Source organism: Anomalospiza imberbis, chromosome Z (assembly GCF_031753505.1).
Source record: "Anomalospiza imberbis isolate Cuckoo-Finch-1a 21T00152 chromosome Z, ASM3175350v1, whole genome shotgun sequence".
Classification (NCBI taxonomy): domain Eukaryota; kingdom Metazoa; phylum Chordata; class Aves; order Passeriformes; family Viduidae; genus Anomalospiza; species Anomalospiza imberbis.
Genome location: NC_089721.1, coordinates 46,579,884 through 46,603,489, shown reverse-complemented (window position 1 = coordinate 46,603,489; position 23,606 = coordinate 46,579,884). Strand labels below are relative to the sequence as shown.

The following is a 23,606-nucleotide window of genomic DNA, read 5'->3' as shown; positions in this document are numbered from 1 at the left end:
CAATATCTGCTGGAAGAGGAGGAAGAAATTCCAGCAGTAGAAAGATTACTGTTAACCAAAATATCTGCTCACAACAGAGTTACTTTGGATGTGTCTGGATGGACTGCAGAAAATGCAGTATTTACCTATTGCAGGTACTCTGAATACTTAGTGTAAAACATTAAGTACAACGCATGAATAAAAAAAAAAAATGTAGCCCTATGACTAAGAATTCTAAATGTCCCAAAATCAAGACTCCAGAAAATTGGAGTTCCATGTAACAGTTTAGATGGAGCAGGTAACCTTCCTGCATTGGTGAATTTCCAGTGAAATAAGGAGGAATAGGCTATATCTTCAATAGAGAGGAACAAGATATTTTTGCTGCTTGTAGACTTAAAGATCTGATTGTTTTAAAATCATTCCTCCTTGCTTTTCCTTGGATTCTCTCACTCTTGTATTTTACCTCTGGAAATATAGACATTGCTTTTGAGAAAGGGTAAGGTATGAATGAGCCACGTTGCTGGCTTGCTGTCCTTAATGTGACATATGCATCCACCGTCTCAGCATAGTTTCCCAGTTCTACAAAGATGTTATGTTGATTTTCTAAAAGAAATAAAAGAAAGCAATTTTCAGGGAAAGCAAACACTCTAGATGGAAAAGGTATGTGACTTAGTTATAATTTCAGACTGTATACTTCACAATTGCTTTTTAGGATGACATATGTGAACCTAAAGTGAAAAAGATTATGCAAAGAATTGTTAACCCCCCCCTCCCATTTCAACATAATTTTAAAAATTGTTTATAAATAGAGAACATAGAATTTAAAGAAAAGTAGTAATCAGGATGTTTATGCTTATTTTTTTCCAGAGAAGCAAATAACAGAACAAGGTATATAATAGACTCTATTTTCTAAGTAATTTCTTTTCCAATGCAGATATAGTACTATCAGTCTTAATCACATAGATGACTGCAAGATGGAAGACTCCCAGATAAATCTTCTAAGACAACTGCATTTTCAGAAATATTTTGTTCATCCTGGCCAATGATGAAAAAAACTATTTACTTGTACAAAATATATTCTGTAATAAAATCAATGACACTTAATCTTAGTTTTAGCATCTCATTGCAAGGCTGTGTCCAACACTGCAATACTAACAATATTTCTCTTAAAAGAAATTGTAGTGAAAAGGAACAGCGCAGCACAGCTCTTTTCTTTCATAAACCTATTTAGAAACTAGGGTTTGTAAAGTAATTTTTGAAATTCTAACATTCACCAAACACCTTAACGTCTTAATAGCTTGATTACTTCTGGCGTAAAAACGCATCTTTTTGAAATAAAGTGATTCTTTTATTCTCAAACTCTGAAACTATAAATATTAGTTGGAAAGCCCCCTGTAACTCCCAACAAACAAACAAAAGAACAAGCAAACAAACATTCTGAGAAAAAAGTATAGAAAGGTGAATAGATTCATTCTGACACAGTCTTTATGCAGTTTTGTTAGAGAGTATTGACAGAGTCTAGTTCCAATAATATATCATTTTCACATAGAACATGCATTTTTTGGAGGGTTTTTGCATGGTTGTCCCCATGGGTAGAATTCACAGGACGTGTATATGGGAATTTATATATATACGTGTGTATGGGAGTTTAGATTCCCTGTCAATTAACTATGTACCTGAAAGCCAGGCATTATTTCACCTAGCTCCTCTGCCTATGGACAGATTCAGATGGCCTCACTCTAAATGACACTGACTCCAGAGCAGTCATAGGATTTCCCTGACTTGGTGGGGTGATGTGTGCCAGTAAATATTGCTTAGCTTTCAAAGCAAGCACAAATAATTGGTAAGGGACCTTGAGACACCTGCTGGTAGCTAACGTGCTGGTTCTTTCACGTGTTACATTGTGAAACAGTGAAAACTGAACACTATTTAAATTAATAAAAAAATGCACAACAGACACCATATCAATAAGAAAGCCAGTAACTTTACTGATTTGTCTGCAAAATACAAATTATACCTTATTTCCAGCAGGAGAATCTTTTGAAATTTTCCCATTTTTGTTCACTACAGACAGCTGAATTAAGTCCCTTGAGATACACAGATGCGGTTTAACTTAGTTATAACATCTTGTCATCTAGTGGCGACAAAGTCCAGCTTATGCCGCTGTGAGCCTCTACTTTAATATTTGTTGCAAATGCTTGTATGCTCCCATTTACAAGCTATTTTGTTATCACCATTATTTTATGGAAGCAAATCCCCATGAAAGAGAAGAAATAAGGAAAAAGGATACAACAAACCATCTGAAGCAATCCAAGTAATGCCTGTGGTAACCCAGGTCTGATATTAAATACACAAAAGACTTTAGCACTGCATTTTTAATTTTTAATTTTTTAAAAAATGACTTTCTTAAATGACCTTTTTTTTGAATCAAACAGAAGTATGGATCAGTCTGAGGTATGAGAAGGGAAGGTAGAAATGCAACATGTGACTATGAAAATAATCAAATGGATACTTTTGATGCAGAAAGTCTGTGGCTCAAAGCTTGGATTGCTCCACATCTTTGGTTAAAATATATTAACAAAAGCCTTTTATTACATCTACAGTCTGAAGCATTCTAACAGACACTAATGTTCCATCAGTCCTTCAAGAGACCTGTAGTGGCAGGAAATTAATGCCATATAACTGATGACATCACAGCAGATGGCACAAACAGGAACAGATGAAGTATGCCATGTTTAGGCAACAGCCTTTATTGAGGTTTCAAGTGGCTTTTAAAAATTACAAAGCATTTACCTTCAAGGTGAAGGAAGAAGGAGAACAAAACAGCTGTTAGACTACAGATAAAAGTGGGTATATAGGATTGCAAATACAATACAAAAGGGTTGATGTCCTTGAAAACAGCCTGTGAGTTCAATTCTTATCCTAGCTTTACCTGAAAAAGATCTGAGGACAACAGTTAATTTGTACACTAGTCATTAAAAATTGCTAAATTCCTCTACTGGGACAAAATATAAGCCATTTTCTTATAAACCACAATTTTTGAGAGACACTGAAATGAAAAAAGCTTTACTGTGAATGGCTCAATGCATACAATATATATGTTGTGCAGATAGAGTATATAATATAATTGTCACTAGCAATTAAACACTAACTGACACCACCTTTTAATAGAGACTAGCTTATCTATAACAACAGCAGGTGTCTAGAATGCCACTTTAGGTGTTTGAACTTACAATTAAGAATGTTGCCTAAAACATCATATAGCATGGGTTAAGGTAAAGCAAATGTAATACTCTTTCAGGGCTCTGCCCCAAACTCCTTAAATACAAAGGAATCACACAATAAACCCAAATTAGCTTTTGCAAATACAATAAATGGTAAGATACAGATAAAAGAACAAGAAAGATAGACAGTTATAGTTTACAGAAAGTGACTTCACAATCAAAGTTGTGCTTCTTATCATTAGATCAGTTTGCAAATATGCATTATCCCCCACAATTTTGCCAGTATAAGTTAGTTGCCTTCTGCAGCAGGAACAAGAGGGCGGACTGGCATTTATTTTCATGTGATTCTGTTCTACTTGTGTTTATACAAAAAACCACTGTCAGAGTTAATATAAATTGCCCAGGCAATACTTTTCATGCTACTTTCTGCTTAGTTACTTGCAGTAATATTATACACTGCATCTTCATTAAATGGTATCTTTCATTTTTTTCATGTGTTGCTGAGGCAAATCGCAAGGTAAACTATTAATATGGCTATTTTGAATATATCAATAGACCAAATCCCCTTCCCCACTGAGAAGTTTCTACTACTACACCAATAAAATTGTATTTTTTCTTGAAATGACAAGGTATATTTGTGATAAATTTGCATATTTTTGACACACTAAAGTTTAAAATTCCCAAAAAAGAATATGAGTACAGATTAATCTGAGGGTGAAGAAAGTGGTTTAAGACACAAGGATTTTGTGTTTTAAAATTAATTATGGGCCTCATTTTATGTTTTTGTTTTGTTTTGATTTTTTAAATTTATTTTTTGGGTTTTTTTTAAATATGCGTATCTTTGTTTACCCTGCAGTTTGCTACACGAGGTAAGATGGATGCATAAGTAGCACAGTATTCTGCTTAAAGACTTTCTAGATTATGTATTAGCCCCTGCACGGCTGAAAATGCCTGTAAGGCAGGCTTCTGTAAAGTCATGGTAAGTGAAGAGCCTATGTCCTAATGCACAATGTAGTCTGATCATCATTCTCTACTACAGAGAGGTACACTCCATCATTTAGCAGTGCACAGCAACTGCATGTATAGGTAGAAAAAGTGTGCAGATTTCACTTCAAAGTACTTTGTGTTGACATTTCGCTGTTGCAGCTATATTTTTCATCATAATGTCAATGGATGTAGTTGAGACCTAGAAGGACTCTTGAAAAAAGGAGAAATATTACACTTTTACTATGGCACTAACATTTTGCTTAAACACTTTTTCCCTCCAACAGAAAGATTAAACTGAAACACTTGAATATACCATTTTTTTCTAACAGACAAGAGGGACAAAGAGGATTTGAAGAAAATGGCACATTCCCTCTGGTCAAGCTATCTTAGTCAAAGGAACAATATGAGGCTGGAGAAAATGTGGATGCCATGTATTGAAGCAAGTCCTACTCTGGTGTAAACACACAGGGAGCACTGCTCAACAATGTGCCCACAGTGAGATGATATGACTGTAGAGGGCCATGAGAACCAAGGACCAAATGGCTAATATTGCCTGTAAAATCAACTGATTTTGAACCACACTTTAACTGATAATCTCTTTAAGATTTTTATGTCTGTGAGAGGGGAGGAATCTATACAACAGGCACTTTTGTGCTGATCCCTCCCTTTGCCTCCCCCTGCTGCTTCTGTACATATTTACCTGCACTCACGTAGCTTACAGCCGTTAGAGCTGCACATTCAATTCAGACAGGCAGAATACCAGCTTCATTAATGAGAAAGGGCTAAGTTACGCCACTTTGTCATTTAACCCATGGAAAACTACAAGATACGCAGGACGTTATGTAATGGAAGGGCCCTTAACTTGTTACAATGCACAAAAGAGCATGAAATAACTAATCAGTATATACAGTGGATGGCAGTTCACCCAACTGATTGTAAAATGCTGCAGTAAAATGATTTGTTACACTATGGGTAAAGTCTAATTCTTTACAGATCAGTCTTTCAGCAGCAGACTTTGATCTGTAAAATGTATACTAAAAGAAAACCGAAAGAAAATAGTTAATGTGCAACTGCACAAATATAATTCCCCACTATCAAGAGAACAAAAACTATTACCATAATTATTATATATATTAGAAAGCTATACACAAGCATGTTAATTTCACAGATTTTTTTTTAAAGAATCTTAATATCTTATATAATTAGAAATACACATTTCAAAAACAAAACTTCTGCAAAGACAAAACAGTTATCTTGATTAGCAAAGCATGGAGTTCCTCAAGTCTTAGGGTAGTGCTTTCTATACAAAAAGTCCTTTTTGTTTGTTTCTTCAGGACTGCTTAAAAGATTAGCAAAGCTATCAAGGAAAAAAGAACAAGTTTTGGCTTAAGGAAACTACAAAAGCCACAAATGCTTTGCAAACTCTGTCTTACTTTTTATTATGAAAATAAGCAAAATGTAATGTACATATTTTTATATTTTTTATTTAATAAGTGATGAAGACCCAGAATTTTTGAAATTAAATATATCAGCCCTCAAACTCAATATTTCTATAAGTATGGTCCTCTTGAAATGGTTTGATCCTTTTTAACTGAGTGCCATACTCTAACAAAATGCCTGCATGTTTGTGAGCATTTTCAGTATGTTAGGTGACTCAGACTCTTTCTAGCATCAATTCATGGCCACCCAACTGCTGGATCTGTCAAAACATCTGTACATTTTCTATATGTTGTATAACAGCTGCTTTCTCTCTCAGTAAAGATCTGCCATTTCTGGCAAATGTTTTCATTTTGTCTATTTACATTGTAAATAACGTTGAACCTGCAACATGACACTATCTATTGTAACATACATTTTGCAAGGGAGCACAACAGTGAAAAGAAGTTAGCCTTAAAATCTATTTTGTACAAGTGTTCTGCTGTACAACTCAAATGCTAAGCTTATCTCAGCATTTCTGTTTATCCTTATACTGCATCACTGAGGCAAGTTAAAAGTACTTTTACAAAACAGAGTACCTGACTTTTTTTTCACACACGGCACATATAATGCATATGAACCCTTCCCCTCCCCCCACCCCATTAAGGTATAGCACACACACACTGCAAGAAAAAAAAATCCCAACTAGTAGGTAATAATGTTATCATGTTGCCCATCCTTCAGAGAGCCGCATGCGCTTGACAGAGGGGCTTTCCCTTTCGTCCGGCGAAGGTCTGGTGAGTCCAATGGGGGAGTGGAATTCGTTCCGGTGATCTTCTCGGTCACTTCCATCGTAGGAACTGCTACAGCTGCTCAAACTGTCAACAGGAGATCTCCCCGCCTCATGGCGCGTGTGCTGTTGGTATCTCGATGGTGTGGTGGTGCGGTCTCTAGGAGGAGAAACAGGTTCTGACTTGATGTTGAGGCTTTGAGTAGAAGGCAGGGAGAGATTTGTACTCTGAGATAAATGAGTGCTAGTGCAAGCTCTGTAGGAGGAAAGGAAACTCAGTTACAGGTGGAGGAGGCATGGAGCCCCCAGATACTCACAAACACTCACACAAAACACCAGTATAAAGGCTTGCACAGGACCAGCACATGCAGAGATCATGGGAACAGTTGTCTGAGCAGAATTCATGAATTCTGGGAGATGATAGCACCACAACAGATGTGGTCAGCTTTAGGAGGACAAGCCCTCAGTTTGGAGAGAGGTCTTGCTTTCAGTGTCTCTCTCTCTACTTATTTTAAGATTAAGTGTCATCACAAATTTGGGAAGGTGAGCCTTTGCATTGTTGGAACCACCTTCAGGTTTCTGTATAACAAATACTTGTGTGTGTCTATGCATCAGCTGAGATGGGAAGCATGGACTTTCTGCTGGGTTTAATCCGATTAATTTGAATGCACACAACTATTTTTATTGTGGTTTGTTTTGACATGTGACTTCAGATGCAAAACAGAAGCAAAAAAAAATCTGGTCTGGTAATTTTTATGTTTTTCAGAACAGAGTTGAAATTACTGGTCCTTAACATTGACATCAACAAAATAGCACAAGCAGGCAAGGATTTAGATATGATTTTAGGGTTTAAATCGATAAATCTATGATTAAATCCAGAATGCATTTGTATAAACTACAAAAGGGGACCTGAGGAATAGTAGAAGATGACAGAGAACTACATTGTTTGCCCATAGGAAAGCCAAGCTCGAAGGATGCTACTGGCAGACAGACTGCTATTCTGAAACTTATTCAATGGTAAGCTACGTAAGTATTCTAAAATTTTTATTTTCTTTTTTTTCCCTCCCTTTTTTGTGCATTTTTTTGGGCAGGTAATGGCAGAGAAAGATGAAACAGGCAAGGAGGAGCGTGAATACTGAGAACACACTTTATGGGAGAAATGAGATTATTTTCAACTGCACACCATCTTGTAGAAAAGCACCACCTCCTGGCAAAGCCTGACTTTTCATAATTAAAACAGAATATTCAACATGCAGTTTGCATTATGTTCCACTTCAGGGACCATTTGCTAAGCTGAAGTTAGTGTCTTACCCAATAAATAGAATTTCAAGGTTTCTATTCATAAGTATTTATTTATACAGAGGTAGGAAGGCAGTAGGGGCAACATTAGACTTCACATGATTTTAAACCTAAAGGGATATGCAGGCATTTTTAATGCAAGAAGGTGTAAGATTGGGATTTGGAAGGGATTTCTAAGAATGTAGAAGACACAGGTAAGTTTAGTGTAGACTTTTAATTTACTGAAATAACTCTACTTTCCCTAGGGTGTCATCATCTGAGAGCTGAGTATTATTTAAACAACATTTTCTACTACTTTGATGATTTTTTTTTCTTCTGACACATTTAAAATAAAACTATATGGCTTCAATATTGAATAATATAATCTGATTTTATCAGGAATTCCTGCAGTGTTTAAAAATGGATGGATCTTGTTAGAAAACAAAACAGCATGTTCTACCTTCAATTTTTTCATCAATCCTTCATTCCTATACAGAAAAATTTGTCAAATCTGCGATGAGCCCTTTCCTAATTTACAGAGTTCATAAGTAATAGCCTTCATAGTAAAAAATGTAACCTTTTTTCAAAGGGGATATTTCTTAGTATCGTTTCTGTAAATATTAAATTAAGACATATAAGAAACAGTAAATATAAGACTTTGCCATTCCAACTTAGTGAAATATTCCACTATTCCTGAAAAGGTGTTAAAAACAGTCCAAAGAGAACCAAATATACATTTCTGTCTTTTTTTTTTTTTTTTTTTTCTTTTCATTTCCAGTGATTTTATTTTTGTGTTGCTTAGTAGATTCTAGGACTTCACCTGAGTAAACAATTTGTCAGCTTAGTATGATAAGATTACATATGATTTTACATGCCAAGCTTATAGCTAAAACTGAGAGTTCTATAATAAAGGATGGTTGACCCTAGAGAATTGATTTAGAAGTGTTTGATTTGAGCAAGTGATATGGCACTTTGCAAAGCTCAGGATAATTAAAAAATATACAAATAGACAAAAATAACTATATTCAGTTAAATTTGTTTGCACAGAACATACTGGCATTCTACTGTGTGACAGTATCCAAAGGAACAAATCTAGAGGGATAAACTGAATTTCAATGATACACAGCAGGTATTGCTGTACTGGAATATTACCTTTTTAATAGTGCCTCAGAAGTGAGTATAAAAATGCATCTCTACAGACTTTTCTACAGATTCCTTGTGATGCAACAGCGGTATTACATAATAACCACATAAAAATTAGCGGCAGTTTTATAAATGCTTCAGGTTGATTAGAATTTTGAACCACATTTTTTTTGGTACATTTATAAAAGGATAATAAATCATTTTGGCAGGTCAAGACTGAATTTATGAGATTTATAAAAATATTAAAACAATATAAATAAATTGTAGCACATATTGGGATTCACCTTTGTTTCTTTCTAAATACAGCCTTTTGCTGCTGAAGGTATTTCTAAAATTTAATATATTTTTATTTGATTATAATTTGCAATATTTCATTAACATTTTCTGAAACATTTTTATGAAAAGTTCATCTAAGCTAAATCTGCATGGGAAACATACTGTTACACATACATGCGAATGGTGAAATAATAGGTACTTAGGTGCAATCTTTAAATCTATATTCTAAACAAAGGATTGACCTTTATTTAGAATGCAAGGTGCACAATAAGAAATGAGAATTTGGTCTGCTGCAAAATGATTTCATTTCCTGTTTAGGTATGTCTAGGTGTAGAAACAGCTGTTTGCACTTAAATGTATTAATACATACTTTATACTGTTTTTTCATATAATTACATTAATTGGGCCCAAGCATGGCCTACTAAACCTTCACTAAATTCCCTGGTAAGCAAATGGGTTTTGGATATGGAAAACCTACTGAGAAACTAAAGAAAATGATTCAAAGGCTTGTGTACAATTACATGCACTGAATAGGTGCTGGGCAGATCACTTATGCAGGCAACATCACCTTTTTTCACATATTGTATGAAAATATTTCATTTTATGGGGACAATAAAGAAAATTAATATCTTAACTTGGCACATCAGTCTCTCTTGAGGCCAATGTAGTTAAAATTTGATTTTTATTCAGATTATGATGGCCACATGAAGAAATGCTGCTTCCTATCTGGTGTCCACATGGAACATCTACACAGCTCTGCTGTATGAGAAGTGGGGGAGCAAGACAGTGCCAAGAGCTTGGGATAAGGACAACTCTGTGTGCATCTCCTTCTCTCTGATTCTCCAAATGGTATTGAAGGTCAGCATGCACAGGTAGAAGTGCAGGTCTGAGTAAGTGATGAGTGAGGACATGAATATTGACCATGTAGATTATTCTAATGTGAAAAAGTGGTCTATTGGCTCCTAATTGCACAGTCAACTTGAAGAACTAAGAGCTTGGTTGCAGAGATCTTTGATTACCTCCAAGATGATTCGGACAGTGCTACTGAAATTGCTGAGGACCTATCTGGAGCAAGATAATACATCTAAGCCTATCTTATTCTACTACTAATCACATTTGTGTCATGCATTGAGGAAGCAGAACTGATTTTCACCTTTAGACTTTGGTAAAAAACAAAACCTGGAGGAGACTTGAAATGTCTCTTCCATTAACTGTTTTCTCACTGGTTTTTATAGCCTACTGTTAACAACAAGCACCTCACTGCCAAACATTTTCAGTGTATGACCCCACTAAGCACTGAGATTTATGTTGTCAAAGCCTTTCAGGATGTGCTTTCTCAAGTACGTGAAGATGACTGTAAATTTATTTAATTTTAAAAATGTTTTTGCAAATTCTAATATGTTCTACAGAATTTCAAAATTTTCAAGTAATTCAAAAGTTAAAACATGCTCTTGCATGTAGAACTCAGTGAGTATGATTTTCTGCAGTGATAGAAGACTTCTCCAGAACTGTCTGTGAAGCAGCTTTCATAGCTGAATTCACTTACAAATCACTGAAAGAGTAATAATAATAAGAGTAGCAACTCAGAATGTATTCCACAGCCACAGACATTACACTTTGACATTCTGTGATACAAATCAGAAACAGATCACGATGTGTGATGTATCTGAAAAGGCATGTAATTAGTTTAGGAGTTAATTTACACTTTTTTTTTTCCTAACCAAATAGCCTTATTACATTCCTTGGTATGGTACCAATTGTTTATACAGTGATACTTAACATGTGAGCTTTCAATTTATTTGAGAATTTATGATTTTAGTTGTACAGTAAGTCTAAATGCTGACCCAGAAATAGTGCAAACTCACATAGAAAAGTAGAAGATATTAAGACTATTTTTTTCTAGCACAAGTATTTCAGTTGTATGTTTTTATGACATTTGTATCTATATATACTTATTTATACAGAAATGAGGTATAAAAATTTGCTTCCTTTGAAACATTTGTATAGCTCTCCTTAAAAACCCAAATTATCAACATGGTAAAGACATTAAAATAAGTTACAAAAATTGGTCAGATAAAGTAGAAGGAGAATTTTGAAGTTTAAGTCATGTTTACAGTATTAAATTGTTCCACACTATGGCAACAATCTCAAAAAAAAGTACATATGTGGAAGACCTCTTTCTGAAAATAGGTTTTCCTTTCAAATGTATATGAATTAAAATTTTTCCTCATAAACACACTCCTGCTGTTTTCAGCTTCTATTTTTATAGCTAAACTTTTCAAAATTCCAACTTGTCTAACCATATGTTGTGGTTTGACATGGAAGTGAATTTTTTTCAGGAAGTTGGGTCAAACAAATCAGTGGTCAGGTTTGGATATTGGCACCTGGAGTGACCACTGAAGGTATGGATACGCCTCTGAAAACACAGGGGGTTAAAAGCAGGAACTCCCAGGAGTTCTCTCTCTTTTGTTCCGGTCAGAGTGCAGTGCAGACCTCCCCTGCCCAACCACGGGCTGGGTGGGGGAGAGGAAGCCATGTGGCCTGGTTGAGGTGAGCGAGGGGTAGAAGGACTGGAACTGAGCCATCTCCTGTGGACGGAAGGGTGGAAAGAAGCGGAGATGCCTTTGTCATCCCCCCCCACAAGAAGCAAGAGACAGAGAGTCCAGACGGCACACAGGTGCCAGCAGAGGAGAAGGAGGGGGGGGAAGACGCCCAGCCTTGGCCTTGGGAATTGGCTTCTGGGCAGAGATTTCGGCTGTCCAGGGAGTCTGAACTTTTAACCCTTTTCTGAGAAATGAAGGCTTTGTAAAATATTACTCCTCCTTGATTTGAAGTAGAAGAGAGACAGTCTGGGATCTGAGATGTTGGAAGAGGACATTTTTGAGTGGGAGGAGATGCTGGAGTGGCTTGTGGCTGGACTTTTCTTGTTAGCCATAGACTGAACCAAATTCTCCTGCAACAGAGACTGCATTTAGGGGGATGTGGTGGTGGGCCAAGAGACCTGTTTCAGTGATTACCAACAGAGGAGTGGAGAGAACAGCGGAAAGCTGAAGAAGGTGTGGTGATGCCCTCTGTCTTCAGAGAAGAAGAAGGGAAGAAGATCTCTATTCTTGGACCCTCGGCCCCAGGGGGAAATGGGGGGGTCTGTAGTCCTGAGACGAGAAACTGAACTGTTGTTTTTCTTGGGTCCTTGGCAAAGCATCCTTAAAGGAGCCCTATGAGCAGTCTGTCCATGAACGGTGGTGAGAGCACTGTGACGTGGAAAGAAGAGTTTCACACTGGCAGATGTTCTTTGGGCAGTCGCCATGGAGACACAAGGGTGGCAGTTGTGTTTCCTGGGGAGTCTGTGGCACAAGAGAGACTTCTCTCTCCTTTGAGGGACTGAGTATTGATTATCTGAAGGGTGGCAACTTGATCAGGGATCCTGGGTGGTGTCTCACTGTGGGTTTGTTTGGAAATTAGGTGGGAGGAGGAGGAGTGTTTTGGAAGGTCTTCATCCGGGATTTAGTGTCTGTGTTTTATAGTAGTAGTAGTTTAATAAAGTTTTCCTCTTTGTTATTAAGCTTGGGCCTGTTCTGCTCTGTTCTTGATCGCATCTCACAGCAATTATTTAGGAAGGTGCCTTTTCATGGGGGCGCTGTCATTGCACCAGTGTCAAACCATGACACCATACATTAGGCTATTATACTACACTCGTACATGCCTACGGTCTCAATAGAAATTGTAGATATCAAAATATTTGAAAATCATACAACTGTTCACTTAAATGAGCCAAGAGGTTGCTTGTTCAAGTGATTTCCCTGTGTCAATTTTCACACTTCTAAAGATCCTGAGATGATTGAGCACTGTATTTCTCTGAAACTTGAATAAATATTGTAAAATTAGCCACTAGGGGGCAGGAATACCTGTACTCAGCACAGGCACATCACAATGAGTTTTGTAAGCCTACAGTTCTTTGGCTTAATAATGCTATTTTCTTATAAAAATCAACTCCAAATAAATGAAACTTGAATTTCACAGTAGAGCAGAAGAGAGTATGTGATTATTATATAAGGTTAGGGCTTAATCTCAGGTCAATTAATTATGTAATCTTACTTTATTAAAATATCTAAAAAAAATTTATAGTTTACTGTAAGTGTGCAACAGTAACTGGAAATTAGAAGCATAAATAATAAATATGGCTTCAGTACAATATAGGTGTTTGGTTTTAATAGTGAAATAAATTCCTATCTAAAGAAATAAAAACTAAAACATACACAATACACCACTAAGAAAATGCCATGAACACAGAATATTTCATTGTGTCTCCCTAGCAGACTTTCCATGGATTACATTGTTCCAGTTTTGCAAAATCTAGTTTTTACATACAATAGATATGTTCTGGTATGTTATTTTGACATATTTTACATTTGGAATTACTGGGGAGGTTGAAGTCACTGTAGGACAGTAAAATAAAGAAAGCACTTCTTACCCCAATTGACTGAGGGCAGATGGTGGCATGTTATGCAGGTGTTGCTGTTGCCAGCCAGTCACAGAACCAAGATGAAGAGCACTGGCTGTATTAAAACCAGAGAGAGATGATATATCTGCACTACTCAGAGAATATTCTAGATTTGAAAACAGAAAGACAATAAATAAGAGAGAATTAAAGAGGAAGCAATTAAACAACAACAAGCATAGTAATTTTCATTTCATTTTGTAAGCATTTTAATTTTAATTACACCAATCACATTAAGTTGCAGCAGAAAAAGTAAATCTTCCTCTTCCCTCAACTCATTAACTTGGGAGCAAATACTGCACTAGTAATTATTTTGTAAGCTAGCAGGGTTTTACTGGATCTGGCAGATCTAAAGCATCCATAACTAAAAAAGGACTGTCAGAAAGACTTGAAAAATGTAACATTTTGGTTACAGTCCTCCTTGCAGAAGCCAGCAGGCAGCCTGCTTCTGAACAATATATGTGTTCTCAAAACATGCTGGATCTATGCAACTGTGTGCACTCTGTACAGCAGCAATACACAACAGGAACTGTAAAGAAACCTTGAGGCTTCATTTCTGCACCCTCCCCGGTAGGAAACTGTGATAGCCAACAGAATTACTTAACTCTGGTTGGAGATAGTGAAGCTGCTTATTCCCACTACCATCACAGCTTTAGCATGGTGCACTCAACTGCATGAAATTATATCCAAGGAAGACTAAGGACTGTTAACTGTTTTAAGGTTGTTTTTTTTTTTTTTTTTTTTTTTTGTTTTTTTTTTTTTTTTAATTTTTATTTTTTTTAATTTTTTTTTTTTAATTAAAGCCAATGAAATAAAGCTACCAAATCAGTTTTACTTCAAGCAAATCAGCTAACTTTGAAATAGATACATCTGAAGTTAGTGACAGATACAGAATAAGCAAATGTATTGCAAGGCAATAACAGCTATGAATTTTTCAGTTTCTCACAAAGAACATTAACTAATTTATTAATACTGAGATAGACGCTTAGCAGCACCTTGCTCCCTTCCCCATCCTTTGCATCCTGCACCCATACTTACCAGTACCATATGTTGTTGAGATGGCTGATGGGTAGCCTCCCATCCCTTGCCCTGGTAGAGTAGGAGTTGCTACGGAAACCACTGGAGTAGCCAATGACTGAGCAGACTGGGAGTTATTTATCCTTTGATTCTTTTAAAGTAAGTAAAATACACATATTATTGACCAGTTTTAAGTCAGTTGAGTTTATTTGCTTTCGGGGAATGTTTTGTTCATGAGAGATACAGGCTATTACAAATTTCTAGAAATTAATCATTTAACATGTGGCTTTGATGAACTCTGCCAACCCTACCATTTACAAGCTTTCAAGAGACCAGTTGTCACCATAGTAACCCATTACAGCAGTATCTCCTAGGTAACTGAACTAGTAAGACTGCTTTTATTGTGGGTACAAGAACAGATCATGTGAAAAACTAATAAAATATATGAGCTCTATTCCCACTGTTTTCCTTTTCACTTATATAGGAAAAAAAAACTACCACAAAAAACAATGAAACCCAAAAAGCATAACAAAGCAAAACAAAAAGGCGAAAGAAAAACCCAGCTCTGCTAGGTTTTGAAAGTGAGGTGCACCCCTAGACTGCTGAACACTGAACTCTAGCAGGGGATGGAGCCCTAACTAATTCATTTTTGTGCAATAAGAAAACCCTTCAAGGCTGTTAGATTGCACAGCAGTTACACACTTATCTTTAACTCCAGGGCACTAGGTGTTGCAATGTAAGAATTACACTAGAGAACTCTAATTATGTGAGTGGCAGGAAAAAAGGGCTAGAGAGCCACCAAAAAAGGTGGCTGTCATAAGGCTGCGCTATCTTCAACAACATAAGTTTACATGCTCTCTATGCACCACCAAAAAGAAAGCTTAATTATAACATGCTTAATTTGAATATGTGCAACAAGGCATCTGGCCTTCTATTGCTACATTTAAAAAATTGCAATGACCTTTTTGTTCGCAATGTAGTTATTTTCCATTTTATTGCAACCAACATTTTACCTACATCATAAAAATAACTGTTTTTTAAAGATTCATTATAAAGATGAACATCGTTACCACTTACCAGAAGCAGATCAACATCCTCAGACTGATTGCATAGGAAAGTAGTATTAAAAATTAGTAAATATAAATATTTACCAGGATGCAGGTTTTAGGTTAGGGAATATTTTCGTATCATAGGGGCAGCAAATTAAACACCTTCTGAGAATATCTTGGAAAAAATGCACCTCATAGGTCTCTTATTTGTCCTCCTTCTAATGGAATGGTTGACTCAATTGTAGGAACAACCTATCCATTTTTCAGCACAAGACTTTCTCCAAGAATGCATTTGCCTTCCAGAGTCTCATTGTTTGCAGATTGCCTTGCTGTACCTGACCACTCACAGACTCTATTGGAAAATATAATTTTTAAGGGGCTTGGAATAAATAATTTGATGCAGACAGATTGTCACTGCCTTGAATAAATAATTTGATGCAGACAGATTGTCACTGCCTTGATCAACTTTGAGTATTGCCCTGTAGGACTATTTGTCACTTTTTGACTTAGGAGGTAGCATCACATTTATGGGCAGTTTTAGTTTGATGATTAATTTATTTTGCATCAAGCTGAAGAAGTCAACTTAGAAGTTGTTTTAATAATGTTTGTTATAAAATAGAAAACTGCATCACTTGAATTACTCTCTTTTAAAATTAAGTTCACTTTTAATGTTAAATCACTTAAAACAGCTTTACTTGGAAACACAAACTTTTGAAAAGAAAGTGCAAGGCATGGACACAATACCAACCCATCTCAGCCTTCTAGCATAGTATATTGCCTAAATTTCACTAGTCCTGACCGGAGATACAGAAATTTCATACTCCTTTTTCTCTTGCTCTGTCTATTTATTACCTCTTATCATTACAAAATTTGGAGCTCACAGTGATAGGGCTCAAATTAATTTATAACTGTTAATATGCCATCTGCTAAGAGTCTGTGTGGCTAAATATTTAAGAAAAACATAATAGGTTAGAAATGCTCAGGGTTAAATTTAGCCTTTTAAACAACTTCAGGAAAGAGTCTTTCAGCTACTGGGAGAGAGACTGCAGAAGGTTAGCCTGTGCACAGTTAAGACACAGTTCCTACTTTGCAATTCAACAGACAAAAGGTAGGAAGCAAATAAGACTTAAAAAAAACCCCAGAAACAATCAAAGAGGCTCAGCCTACATCCTCAGCTTGATGTCAAGCCCTAGTTAGAAAACCCAAACAATCAAGAATTTAGTTTCCTGAGCTGGCCTTGAAATTCCTAAATAACTCTTATCTGAAGTACATAAAAAGAAGAACTTTGAAAATGCATTACCACTGATGGCATGGTACTCTTGTTCCCAGGTGGAATAAGCACACGGAGGTCTGGTTTACGGTTGTTCATTCCCAAATTCATTGGAGGTGGAGATTTTGCTTGCATATTCTTGTTTAAGTTGCCAGGTGAGACCAGCAAACCTGGTGAGTTGCGGGGGTTTCCATATCCATTTCCTGTTAAGGTAGAAAAAAAAGGAAAAAAAAAAAAAAGGAGAGAGAGAGAAGTTTGATGAAGCCCACTATATCTTTTAAGCCCTTCTAAAACTGTGAAAACAAAAACTCATGGTAGATATCTGTGTCATCTATCTTTATTAGGAAAATAAAACATGTGCTATATTTGGAACAACTGGTCTTCAAATGCTTTCTCTCATGGCTGCTAACATCTCTGTGATGTCCTGAAGTTAACTCGATGATATAATTTTGTTTACAGCGCTGTGGTATATAGCACAATAAACCATGACCTTGTAACAGCCAACATCTGACATTTGCCCTACAAAAATCATAAAAGTCAGATAATTTAAGGGCATAAAAACTGTCAAAGCTATTTAATATTTTCTTGACATCTACAGAAGATTCTGCCTTTTCTGACTCAGCCCTTTGTCAGTCATGATTTTTTTTTCCTGCTTTTAAACAAAGGATGAGTATAGCAAGGCTATGATTTCCACAAAAGGTGGGCAGAGCACCAGAAGGATTCATAAATTCTTTCGGCTCATTTTCACTACACTTGTTGGAACTAGAACACAAAAATTAATGGGAGCAAGGTCATAACCTTATTGGAAAATACCATAATATCTTTCATCTTCTCTCTTCTGCAGGCCCCAGGAACAATTTGACAAGCAAAAGTAATCTTTTTTAGAAAAGGGTATTCTCTCACCTCATTGCATTGACAACTATGTGTCCATAAGGTTAATGACCTACCATTCCACTATTTCATTCACCTGATTTCACCTCTTACCTACATAAATTCTAGGGAAAAGTATGACTTTTTAGTGTAACCTTGAAATTCTGTCTACACAATCTCAAGAGAGATAAGAAAGTGCCCAATCATAGAGAGGGAGTAGCACGAAAATTAATACGGAAAGAGAAAACTTTTACCTTGGGTAAATATCAAAGAAACAAATGCTATGGATGACTTTCTTTTCTGAGCTCAGCTTTTGTTCACAGGCTGCAACACACAGCCTAGAATTTGTCTGAGAAGATAAACTAGTCAGTGTGGCAAAGCCCTCTGGGTCAGAAACCCTGGAACTCCAAATTTCCTCTGTTTTCCCAAAGTCAATGAAGACCACAATATCTCCCCCCACACCCCACAGTGTGAAATTGTGTTTATAGCCCTGAAGAACATAAATGGATTATGGAACTAAATTTGATAATGTCTACGAGGCAGGCATAAAAATGACAGTACATGACAACAGTTTGCTCCTCTGGTTAGGATAATGAATTGTGTCTGAGCCTAAGATTTTCAAGTTTTTAATCCTCAAGTGCATCAGCCACTTGTACTTACCAAATCAGAAAATCCATGGAAATAAAATTTTTCAAAGGCTATTAAATATAAAAGCACCACTTCAAGCTTTGGAGGACTCTGAACGCTAAACACTAGTATTATGGCACAGGAAAATTATCAAAAACTGCTTGAACTCTGTACTTATCAGGTACCTTCAGTAACTGCTCTGGCTTGGATTGTTTTTTTCATAATTTCTGTTATCATGATCTCCCAGCCCTTGCAATATGATGAATATTTAAGAGCACTCAGATCACTTCTAATAGTCTGTATTAAATTGACTTTGGAGATTTTGCACCAAAATATTTTTCATAGTTAATATTCTTGTTTATTTCCTTAACAATATCATACAGTTCAGAAAATAAAATGAGTTCTTAAATGTATTTTAGACTTACCAAGCAAATTCAGAAGAGTGCTTTCAAATGTTTTTCATTTTATACCACTAGGCTTTTTTTCTCAAAATGAACAATTATCATCAACATAGATGAGCTATCTATTATGCTCTAATTAATGCTGTTTTACTACTGGTGGTGAAATTACAAGGGGCATTTTGAATACACAGTAGTATTTTCTACCAGAAACCATGCTGCATTCTAAAAAAGTTCACCTTTTACAAACTGAATACTGAAAATCAAGGCATGAAGTGATCAATAGAAGGAACTGAAGCAAAAGTAGGGTTTTTCTGGTGTCAGTTTCATATAGGAGGTATTTTACCAGCAGGATGTAAAACTGTCTGTAAAAATATGTCATATGACAAGGATTTGCTCAGAGAGTGGCAATGAAACTGTTTGAAGCAGTATTGAGTTTTTTTCAGTTCTACAATATAGGACATAAGATATATGGCAAAATGGATTCCACTGTACTCTATACGTTTCTAATTGTGATTTTTGGAGAATAAATCACCTTACAAGAAAGAACTCCCATTTCCTACATAAGATTTACTTAATATTATATACTATTAAGTTATAGTGCTTAGGGGAAAGAGTGCTTCTGTAGATAGCTTTATTCTTCAGAAACATTCATCTGACTTTTACTGATGTACAACAGTTTGAACAGTGATTACATTTATATTTTAAAAACATCAAATTCGTTTTAAGAACTACTGCAATAATTTCTCTGCCAGCAGATTTCTGCTGTTCATGGCATATTATGCCTGCTAGCATTTTGAAGCCATATCATAACAGTTGCTATTTCCAGTCACCAAACTTATTCTTTTGGTATAGTGAGGATTCAGGAATGTAAGACTGTGGACCTTAAACCAATAATACAGAAACCCATCATTTGGAAATCAGTGATGAATGCATGCATGTGGTTTAAAGTTAAGAAGAGTCTGCATGTAAGCCAGCTCTTTAAACTGTACCCTTTTAATTCAAGAGGGCTGTGGCCTGCTCTAAGGCAGCTGTTCCATTTTCAGATAAATCCACCAAAAAGAATGGCTTCATTTACATTCAGAAGCCAAACAAATGCATAAGACTTCTAATGCACAAATTAAATCTTCCTTCATGCTATACTTTAAAATTACACTCTGCCTGGACAATTATCAATTTAGATGTGACCATATGCAAAACACCTCATTCTAATATACACCTGAAAGCACAAAAATTATATGTCATATATGAATGGATTTCCTGATTATAGATCATAAGAAAATGAAAACCAGATGGATTTTAGAGCAAGTTGGCTTTACATTTTTGTTTGGTTAAAAGCCATACTGTTTTATGGAATAGAACATTTTTAAACATTACAAATAGATTCTGTAAGGCATAATGAAAACAATGAAAATAGAAAGTGACTGCACAAATTTTAAAGGGTGTATGTCAAAATTTGTAAATTTACAGCATTTTTAATTCAACAAGTTTTCAGGAAAACAAATTTCCTCCTATTGTTTGTTACACTGACTTGTAAGAGTAAAAAAATTTTATGCAGAAAAGAGCTTGTTTCTAGACAAGCTAGTGGAGCAGCACGTGTCATGAAATGCAGTGCCAGACTTTGGACTAATGGCAGAATCTAAAGACAAATGCTTTTTGAGCACAGACCACTCCTCTTGGACATACTCTCACATTTTGCATTTACGCACAAGGCCATTGACTGTAGAATGAATTCCATCCATGTACAAGCTGCATGATTAATCCCTGTAATTTCACCTTTCAAAAAACTTGGAAAAGTTATATTTGTGCACTGATAGTTATCCAATCAAGAATAATTATTTAAAAAATCAATTTAATAATGAAAAACTACACTTTTTACTGTGCTACAAATTAATGTAATACTGTCTTAAGCATCTTAGTCTTAAATTTTAAGATTTTAAGGATACCAGAAGGGCACAAGCTAAATCAGGACAGAACAGAGAGCAAAGTTTACTTCTCTCCTTTCATCCCCTATTAGTAACACCTGCACCTTTAAAGGAGTTTTGGTCATTGGTGCTACAGGGGTTGCAAAGTGGCTGCAATTCTTAATATTCTCAGAGTTAGGACAATAAATCTATACTGAGCATTTAAGCCAGGAAAATTTCCACATGTTAAGGTAACACAAATGAGAAAAGAGTAACTTTTTTCCTTATCTCTCAACATTCTTGAACATCATTTTAATAATTCACAGTCTTTAAGTCATGAAAATTTGGAAAATTTTAGCAATTTGATTTCTTGAATGTTTGAAACTGTCATGTTCCTACTTGTTCCTTCTTTTTATTTTTTGTGATTTCAAAGATACAGAAATATACTGAATGAAAAAACCTCTATGGTAGTCTGAAGAACTAAAGTGGAAGAAGGAAGAACAAGATCTTCAATTTGTATGTCCTTTATTTGATCTCTCATTTGTTTATTCTAGTGCTCTTCAGTGACAATATGGGTTGAGAATTTACAAGAGCCTTAGGAACCTGAGATTAATTTTAACACAAAATGAACCTTCAAATATGGAATGAATTTTAATAAATACTAATGCTCATTTCATTATTCCAATAAGTGTATGCTTTTACTTGTGAAAACTTTAATATTTCTTTCGAGATGCATATATACATTAGATTTCATGGAGTATTTCTACTTCTTATTTAGTTATACTAAATGCAGATGTCATATATATGACATTTTGATGGATCACCAAGCCTCTCAAAAAGAATTATAAGTACAGAATTAAAATATATAAACACGAGAGCAAACTATTCTGCAAATTATCTCTACTTCAAAAATATATTCATACATATAAAAGAATCAATAAAAATTTTGCCAAATTTGCATTCAGTTTTGCACTGTTTTCTCAGTTTATTTTCCTATTTTCTGAAGGAATGGTAATTGTTCTTAATAATAATGAAAAGGTAATGAAAAGTTTCCTTTTCGCTCTTACTTTGTTTTGCTTTGTTGATTTTTTTTTTTTGCATACACACTGAAACAGTCTATGGTTTATTACCCAAAATAAAAAGATACCAACAACAAAGAACTAATACTAGGAAGCTGTACTGTTGTTCACCTAAAAATAATTTTAAAAAAAGGTAAAGGAAAATTCTTACTCATATGTTATATGTTTGTCACATTTCACAGCAGACAACTATTACTAACTGCAAATGGGAGAAGAAAACCAATCTACTGCTATCCTCATCCAGAAAAAAAGAAATCTTCACTTTTAAATAGCTGCCCATTCCCACTACACTCAACTAATGGACCTTTTTAACTGAATTATGGGGAGCCAACTCATACAGATGTGATATTAAAAAAACTTAATGACTTTGTATGTATGGAAGAATTGTCAAACATCCTGTGAAAGTATCAGCTACTTTTTTGGGAGGGCTGAAACAGGATGACAGTTCAGAGAACATACAGACTTTTGGAAGAATGGGAGGAGAATGAGAAGAAAACTATCTCAATTAATCTTTGTGAGTTTTAAAACTAACCACTTAGAAATGATATAAATATATGGTAGAGATTTCAGCATCAACAGATGTCTAAGCCATCTCTCTTTAACTCACCCAGTCTTGCCATGCAGGTCCTATAACTGTCAATGTGATCTTGCTCTTTAAGTTTAAAGGGATAAAAAGGACTTTCATGGCACTGCAGTTGTCCTGCGTGCAAGATGAAAGACAATGAGAACAGAAAACTGACCTGTGCATCACACCTCATGCAAACACTTCACTGTTGAGTCAAGTGCATGGCAAGCTAACCTGATCACCAACATTGTGGTTATGTTTTATTGCTATAATAAGAGCTGTATTTAAATGTTTCTAAATTAGTACTTCTAGTAAGTATTCTCCTACTTTAGGAGTTCACACCTTAAAAAAAAATAAAAAAGTAAAGCTGCCACCTGACTATTTGAATTAGCCTGTGGCTACCCACATAAGAAACTCTGAGAAACCCTTCAAAACAATTCTCATTGCAATTAGTCTTCCCAAGTGGCAGGCAGATATTTCAGCACGTGGACTCCCTCCTTGCAACCCTTAGAAATAGGGGTGTATATCATAGACAATGAGGGCCTATGGTAAGTTATGCACTTAGAGAAGGGGGAATGTGCTTTCTTCTTCAAGGATGATCATGCTTATTCCCTTTTTCCTTTTCTTTTCATTTTTTATTTTTTTTTAACTCAGCAAAGAAACAGAGTGATAGATGATCCAAATTAAGGTCCTGTTTGTGTTTTTTCAGTCTTGCACTACAATTACTACAATTACTATTGCCAGCATGCTTATAATATAATGCCCAATCACAGGCATTATACTTATTATCTGCTTTCATAATTATTTAATGGCATCTCATATCAGGCATCTCAGATCACACAGCTTTCATGCAGAAACACTGTCTTTCTGATACCTGTACTTCTGATTGTATTGATAAATTTATTTCCATTTCCACAATTTTGTTCTAACACATTTATCAATAGTTATGCTCTTTTCAGAACCCATATATTTCACATTATCTTGTTTTGGTTGAAGCTTCAGCTAATCAAAACAGTGACTAAGTTGAAACTATTGAGAAAAATCACTTAATTATACAGTGATCTTCAGTTTTGTGTTTTATAAATACTACATGTCTGTAGTTTAAACACATGGGCATTGCATTATGAGCAACAGGAACATATTCTTTGTGTCACAGTTTTCTAAGGTCCAGACCTCAGGGATCAGAGAGTCATGGCTCTTACCATGGTAAAACAGGTCTCCTGCCCCTACCACTGA

At 35.5% G+C, this 23,606-nt stretch overlaps 1 protein-coding gene across 23 annotated transcripts in view; it reads right to left on the bottom strand.

Annotated features, from left to right (window-relative positions):
* Nucleotides 1–3,983: 3,983 nt before the first annotated feature.
* The window catches only part of MEF2C (myocyte enhancer factor 2C), a 128,985-nt gene continuing 109,362 nt past the window's right edge, over nucleotides 3,984–23,606 (bottom strand). For 10 of the 23 annotated variants that reach the window (XM_068176634.1, XM_068176637.1, XM_068176640.1 and 7 more), the window contains 6 exons: nucleotides 22,413–22,505; nucleotides 16,958–17,130; nucleotides 15,686–15,709; nucleotides 14,630–14,759; nucleotides 13,565–13,700; nucleotides 3,984–6,652 (listed from right to left, as the gene is read on the bottom strand). In XM_068176634.1, the coding sequence (XP_068032735.1) occupies nucleotides 6,331–6,652; nucleotides 13,565–13,700; nucleotides 14,630–14,759; nucleotides 15,686–15,709; nucleotides 16,958–17,130; nucleotides 22,413–22,505 (878 nt within the window). In that variant the 3' untranslated portion in view covers nucleotides 3,984–6,330. The remainder of the gene's footprint in view (nucleotides 6,653–13,564; nucleotides 13,701–14,629; nucleotides 14,760–15,685; nucleotides 15,710–16,957; nucleotides 17,131–22,412; nucleotides 22,506–23,606) is intronic. The other 13 variants (XM_068176644.1, XM_068176653.1, XM_068176642.1 and 10 more) reach the window with 7 other exon arrangements.